A 7,714-nucleotide genomic window follows, 5' to 3' on the forward strand; every position below is an offset into this window, starting at 1 on the left:
ACACTTTTGGGTTGTGTACATTTTGGAGTTGTGTAGCAGATGGTGTAATTGAAAAAGTTCCTTTCGTCGTAAATATTTTGTTTAATTAGTTGAATATAATTTATTTCGAAGAAGCATGGTTTACTGAACCCGCCTACATGCAGCAATTAAGTAACGCGCCTAAAAGTAGACTTCAAATTTGTGGTAAAAGTTGCATAGAGAAAATATCGCAAACCTAATACAGTTTAACAATTTTAACAAAATCTCAAATCACAAAGGAAGCCTTCTAAAAAAATGTTTACTTTGTAATAAAAAGATATTTTCGAGCATTCAGGCACAAATACTTCGAAGCCCAGAATCAATGTACAATATATAAAAACAAAAGATGTAACAAAAAAGAACCTGAAAGCATGTGAATATCACCAAAATCGTTTTTAAACTGTAACTTGGTTATTTGACATTCGATTGTCAAACTTAATGACGCATAGTCATAATCAAAATAAAATTGGTTTTATATTTAGTTGTTGACAGATAGCTCATAGAAAATTATGTCAAAACAGCTGCAACTGAATTTAAGACCTATTTTATTTTGACTACCATGACTAAGCTCCACATACAATTTTTTTTGCGGTTCTATAAAAAAAGTACTGCCTTGTACGCTTAATCTGAAACACAGTACTAAACAAGGATGCAAGAAAAAGTTTTGGAAAAGAACTCAACGAAGGAAAACTTTTACAAATAGTTACATTATTATTTTCTTAGTGCAAAACATTTTTCTGTTTCTATCGGCGAAAAACTCAAAAAAGCTCGTCGCCATGTTTCAGACATAGGTGGACTTATTAAAAGAAATGTTCCTTTTTTTTTGTTTTTCACTTATTGATTGCTAGATCTCTTAAAACGTTTTGCAGACCTAAAATCAGTGAATCCATTGATCTAGGATCGCATTTTAAATCATACTGCATGAATATTTTTGAAAACGTTACGCAACTTATTTCTTTTTCACAAAGAAGCTAAAATTTAAAGTTTTCATCGCTGACTAATAATCGATATACAAAAACAACATGAAAAATGAACTTACATTCACTTCTTCTCTCCTCCTGATGACAGCATTGATGTGCGCTCGAGATTTCACCGTCTCTTTTTCTTTTATTTAAAATTTTCAGGTGTTTATAAAGCACCCAAAGAGTTTTTATTTAACATTTATCAAAAAAATGGTGCTTTTTTTTTACACAGATATGTAGGCGCGCTATATTTGCGCATAAATATAAATAAAATTGGTATTAATTTTTTTTTTAGTATCTGCACATAGTGAGTTATAATATCGGTATTGCTTTTCATCGTTAGGGCTTATTATTTACGCACTTATGTGTAACCAAAATAAAAAATAAAAATTATAGAAATGCACATTGAAGAATAGTTCCAACATAAACAGAACAAAAATTCAAGCAAGTCAATAATATAAGAAAATAGAAACAGATGTGAACCCGACAATGTGTATTTCTTCTTAATAAATATAAATGCACTTATCTATGCGAACACATATACATATAAATCAGCTTAGGTCACAACATGCTTACGCCACGGACACAACAAGCACCGCTCACGAGTTCAACTCACGGTCTTCTTCCACAATGCCATTACATCTAACTTCCTTTTACGCTTTCCGTGTCAGAGCTATTTCACGCGACAAGCTCTAAGACTAGGAGAGGTTCAGGAGCGCTTTTCTACGTACACTCTTCTTTGCGCTGCACGTCATTCAGTTGCTCATCAGCTGCTGCGTTGTTGAACTTTGTATTACTTGCTACTTCTTGTTTGTTGCTTTTTTTTGTGTTTCAAACGGTCGGCAACTCCAACTTCGTTTTTTATTCTCATTGGCTTCCTGTTATCCCAATGTTCGAGAAAGTTAACAGCAATGATGGCATACACACAACCGCATTAGCATACGCACAGGCGCACCTACACACTGAAAATCACATTAGATAGATATACCACATGCACACACGCATAGCTGCAGTCATACTAGACGTGTAGACTCGAAAACTAGGACAAATTGTGATATTTAAATATTATTATGAAGCACGTTATTTGAGAGTTTATCGATTTTTTCACTTTGCTTTGGGCTTGGTTAACCGCAGTTTGTGTGTGTATGTGTGTGATGATGTTTAAGTATTTGTGCGGAAATATGTATTACACTTATTTATTACAATTTACTTTATATTTGCTCCCTTTTTTCTTTTTTTAATTTATTTACACTAATTTTCACAGGCACTGCCTCAATGGCACCTCCACTTCAGGGAACCACTCTTCTCGGCTCACTTTCGTTTGATCGTTGTGCTTTAATGAATTATATAATGTAGTAACATAATTTCACTTCAAGCATGCTTCAGCTGCTTTTTTCTTATTTGCCAATTCATATTTCTTATGGTTAAATAATTTGCCATAAATGCATTTTCCTAATACAATCAATTTTTTCTTATACAAAATACTGTTTCCTTGCTATAATCAACCTAAAATTATGCTTTTTTCTTTGCTTTATATATGTATATATATATGATGTTTGCACAAGGTGCCTTACTGGCTGTAGTCTATGCTATGAAGAGCACCGCTTGGACCGTTTTGCCAGCGTTCCGGCTTCTTGAAAATTAGTTTTGTACGCCACCAATAGAAAAGGCTAACTGAGCTCTAGCGAGCTCTTGCATGGAAAATTTCGCCCAGAAATTTCTTGACACGAATCTAGGCGCAGCTGAGTGATTGAGATGAGCGCGTGGCAGCTGTGAGAGCGCGCTTGAAAAGCTTTTGTAATTACTTCACGTGCCGATACAGCTCGCGCGTATATGTGACAATGGTACGTGTAATCGTGGCATTTTGCCGGCAAACGATGTTTTGTTTACATGCCAAAAAGCTTGATGCGTCTTTCAGTTTTGAGGTTAGAATCGTTGACAGGGTTGTCGTGTGAGAGTTTTCGAGCATAAAAGCGCGGTGAGGAAAACACTTTTGAGCAAAGCAGTTTAATTTTTCTTGTACACAAGTTTTGAAATACTTTTTTCTACGAAAATTAGAAGTGTTTGCCCGAAAGAAAATTGAAAACTTTAATTAATTCTTAAGATTCTTCATCCTAAATGCAAGCATGCAAACTTCGTTTTGTTAAGATTTAGACGTTTTGGTGGCGTGCTTTCACTTAAAGTTGCGATTTAAAACAGCTGTGTTCAGGTGTATGCGAAAACACAAAAAATTCAGTTTTTTTACCACTCCTTGCCTTCTTTTACGCGATAACTTCTGCGCATGTGTCGAATTTTCGCGGCTCTCCAAAAGATACACAAACAAATGAATCTGCTAACAAATATAGATAATTACGGTGTAAATATAAAAAAAAATGTATAAAAGTAAATTGTAAACCTTTGTTTATACAACCTTTTTTGTTAACAAAAAAATACAAAAAAGGACGCTCGTATACGTCCCGTGCAGCCAACCCTCACTGATTATATTTTCTTGCACTTCAATTTTATTCCGGTATTGTTACTCGCTCTGCAACGCTTGCACTTCAACTGCATATGTGTAGCATACTTTTAGGCTACGAAAGCTAAACGTTGTTTGATTAATACCTCGCACTTGCTGTTACAAGACTCTAATTATATAAAGAGCGATAAGGCGCAAAAGTGAGTGTGAGCCATCAAAAAGTGTGGAACACACAATTAAACGCTCTAACGAAACATACAGAAATAGTGAAAGCAAACCATTATAGCGAAAGGAAAATTGAGATTTCTAGGACGTGGAGCTGGATAGAGAGGAGTGTGGTAGAATGCATAATTTTCATTACCAAAATGTTTCTTCTTGCAGTTCAGCGCCTAATCAACCTATAAACAAATTAACTAAAACTGTTAATATTCGACACGCCTAAAAGTATGCAAGTAATCGCTGTTAAGTGATTTTCACATTTTCATAAACACTTGATCCCAAAAGTTTTTAAAGCTCCTTATACATTTATCCATAAGCATATTTACATACCTTGATTAAAAGTGAATGACACCTTCGACAAGGGAGGCATTACAGTTTTAATATTCCAAATACACTCACACACACACATTCAATCACCTAATGAATATACCCAATAAGCATTCCAAGCATAAGTGAAATAGATTCCAGTTTCCTCAGACCTCATATGCCCTTGGATGATGATTTAACTATCGCTACAACTCTATCAGGCAAATAATTTTGTATGTTCCCTAAAGTATTCCACATTTAGTAACATGTGATGATGTCGTCTTCAGGCAGTCTAAGATACAAATAACTAAGTTTTGCTCACTTTGAAGTGCGCAACCTATTTTTTCATAGAATCCTGGTGATGGAAGCTGATTAAAATCTATTTTCAGAACTCTAGCGCTAATGCTAAAACTCCATTAGCGTCCTTTCAGTTTGTACGGCATACTGGGCTTGCACAGCTTCTGAGTACAAGATAACATTCTGTAACGCCCCCGGAAGACTCGTTTTGGAGTTAACCCTTAAGTTCAAAAGACTGCTATTTCTAGCGGAATTCTAGTAACAGTTCGAAGAAAAAAAGTAGGCATGATTGCCAAGCAAGATAGGAGCATAAAAGTATGCAAAAGTTAACTTATTTAACTAGCGCAATGGCTTCGAAGAAAATAAGCATATTTTCTAAATTGCGAAATGACTCTAAAATGGCACACACCGTCCATTTTCGCAAATGTTCACTGGACTGGATGCTCTCTATGTGCTCCCTATAGCCGCTACCACCTTTCACACTTTTCTTCTACCGCTTAGCTTCGACGAGGACAATGAACGCTGACTATCATTTACATTCTTTTTTTTTTTAATTTACAATAATGAAAGTATAAAAACGACGGCATAACATCGTCAGCCTCGAATTTTGTAATTAAAGGCTTAGCAGCTCTGCGCCGACATTTTTAATTTTTCATAAATTGCTCGTAAAATATTTAGGCGCAGCAATTAGGCTTATGAAGCTGGATTGAAGAGATGATGATTTTAATTTCTTTCGCAGACGGGCGAGCTGTGTATTTTTAATCGCTGGCCAAATTAAAAAAAAACTATTAAGGCACTATTTAACGCTTTGTAAGAGCTTCAAATATTCCTAAGTATTATTTGAATAAAATTTTGTGTGTACGCGAGGACTAAAAAAATGTGCAATGCTGTTTAGAAATTCGAAGCTCACGCGCTTTTGGTCACAGCTTGCATGGGTCAATTTAACCAGCAATTAAAGAGAATCAGTGCTGCCAAATCTCATTTTTCAAAAAATTTGGCAACACTGAAACCAAAAAAACGTATACGATAAATGAATATTTATACCAGTGAGTTATACGAACATCGTTAAATTTCGATCGTACTCACTTTAGTTGGCGATCTCTATGCCACACCGCCAATTGTAAACGTTCTCCAGCGCCGCCGCCAGCCGCATCTGTCTCATGCGCGCCCAAATCGAAACGAAAGTGATGATCGAAAAATGGCTTACTCGAATGTCGATGCACAGCAGTGCGTTGAAAGCTATTCTCTACTTGTTTAGCAATCGGTTTGTTTCGTATCAGCGCGGCCTTAACATATGCGTTCAGCGCAGTTGAGCCATTCGGACGTTGCAAATCCCTACAACGTATAACTGTTGATTAAAAAGAGAAGAAAATGTGTTAGCAAAAGCTCAAATGTACTAAAAATTATCAGTCAAGAGATCCATACTTTCTGCAGCGCCCACTAAACTTCGAACTCACCGTGCAAATTTAATTGCCTTCGCTCCACACTGATCGTTAGCTCAACATTACCGCGCACTGCAGCACTGCCTGCGCCCTTCAATGAATTCTGCGAACTGCGTGAAGCGCAGCGCGAATTGAAGTGATCACCCATTGTGGAGCTCGTGTTTGATGACGCCACGGAACTGCGTTTAGCGGCATTACTAAAATCTGCATCATACTCCTCATCACTCATAGCTGACGAAAAACTTAAACAGCGTTTAATTGAATGCGCTTCCTCAAGCGTTGGCGTTGAAGAGCGTTCTTGCAATTCAGCATCCCTAGCGCTCGTATTACTCATTCCATTTTCCGCGCAGTTATTATCAATGATAAACGTTGCGTTTGGCGGCGTTTGCATCGCCAATAGCTCTGCGTTATTCATAGTTGTTTGCTTGAAGAGTGGCGTATCCGGACTTGGTATGCCATTAGGCAGCGTTAGCCCTATTAGCGGTTTCGGTCTTTGCTGTTGCTCTTGCGGTGGAGTTTTTACTTCTACCTCTAATTTTCGCCGCGCGTCAGATGTCTTAGTGTTTTTGCGCCGTACAACGCGTTGGCGCTTCAGATGCGTTGGCGTGCGCACTTCCATTTCGTGTATGCTCACCTCACTATCGCTCACAATTGCAGGTGAACATTTATTAAGCGTGTGCGGTGTTTGCGTCTGCTGATTTTTTTCGGCGGCACGCATTGCCTGCAAGCGCGGTACGTCCTTGCGCGCACTCTCAATAATTGCATCCAGCATGCGGTCTAGCGTCACGTCGCCCATGCGTGAAGAAGACAGTGAGTCCTCGCGCAGTGGTGCACCACGAAAACGTAGATGAGTAAGTGGTGTATCCTCAGTTTCGGCGGAGGCAAAATCATCTGAGAAACGATTGCGTGTCGTTGGTGTACCACTATTACTTGTGCTCTGACGCTTGACATTTAAGGAAACATTGCTTGGTGTTAGAGCACGCAGCGCTGGAGGACGCGTTGGCGTGTATTCAACGCGCACTGGACTCTTACCATTGCTAAGATCCTGGAAAGCAGTGAGGCTTGTATTGCCAAAAGAGCTGCGCGTAAAATGAACGCCGAAATTCTCTTTATTCGCAATGCTGGTGAGCGAGTGGCGCACGCGTCGCGGTGAATGCACATCCAAATGATTATCTAGTGAATAGCGTTGTAAACGGCGACGTTCAAGCACATGTGTCATAGTGGGCATTTTCTTGTGATTAGTGGGTTGTAGAACGTATGGTTGATGGTTGTCAAGGCAATTTCCAAAGGAGTGTCGTTTAGTGGTGCGCGCTGTGTTGATAAGATTAGAGGTGTTAGGGCTGATTATGTAATTTAAGTTTAGCTTTGAATGAGTGTTGGCTTTGGCACTAGTGAGGAGATTTGGTTGCGATAGCTGACTAGCGGATAGAGGAAATGGAAGTTTCTGTTGCTGTAAGTTTTGTTTTGTCCACTTTAGCATTGTAAGAAGAGGCGCAGCATTTCAAGCCTACGGAAATACAAAATTGAAAAAATTATAATTAAAGTTGCGTTAGAAAAAACTCTATATTAAGTAAAATATAACAGTTTTGAAAGCAGTGAGAAAATTTCTGTTCATTAATGCACTTTGCTTTGCACTGTTGCTTTTTCGTTATGCGCGGTTTGTGTTTTTGCTAAAAAAAAATTGTTTGCCACAGAGTGTGTCATGATTCATGTCTGTAAAAATTAAAAAAATTACAGGACAAAACAAGGATGAAGCAATTTTTTAGAGAAATTTTGCTTGGAAGTGGACCGACATTTTCGAAAAATAGCATGTGCGGATTGGGTGTGCAGATTGGATGAGCGAGGAAGAAGCGGCGAGTTTAAGTGAAAGAGAGATAGGGCGGATGGAGACAGAGGGTTATCAGAAGGAGATGAATGTTTACGAAGGGGGTGAGGGGAGGGACGGGCAAAGTGGATCCAACAAAGCATTTTGGAAGGTACTGGTGTGGTAAACAATTTTTTTTTTTCCAATCTAA

At 38.1% G+C, this 7,714-nt stretch overlaps 1 protein-coding gene across 10 annotated transcripts in view; it reads right to left on the reverse strand.

Moving 5' to 3' along the window:
• PsGEF (Protostome-specific GEF) overlaps positions 1-7,196 on the reverse strand; it is an 80,567-nt gene extending 73,371 nt beyond the window's left edge. For 6 of the 10 annotated variants that reach the window (XM_067779310.1, XM_067779311.1, XM_067779312.1 and 3 more), the window contains exons 1-2: positions 5,715-7,196; positions 5,344-5,605 (exon numbers count right to left, since the gene is read on the reverse strand). In XM_067779310.1, coding sequence (XP_067635411.1) covers positions 5,344-5,605; positions 5,715-7,179 — 1,727 coding nt within the window. In that variant the 5' untranslated portion in view covers positions 7,180-7,196. Of the gene's footprint in view, positions 1-1,057; positions 1,226-1,711; positions 1,943-2,190; positions 2,210-2,554; positions 2,625-5,343; positions 5,606-5,714 lie in introns of those variants that run through there. The other 4 variants (XM_067779313.1, XM_067779314.1, XM_067779316.1 and 1 more) reach the window with 4 other exon arrangements.
• Between the last annotated feature and the right edge of the window lie 518 nt (positions 7,197-7,714).

The sequence above is a fragment of the Eurosta solidaginis genome, chromosome 4 (assembly GCF_040869045.1).
Source record: "Eurosta solidaginis isolate ZX-2024a chromosome 4, ASM4086904v1, whole genome shotgun sequence".
Taxonomy (NCBI): domain Eukaryota; kingdom Metazoa; phylum Arthropoda; class Insecta; order Diptera; family Tephritidae; genus Eurosta; species Eurosta solidaginis.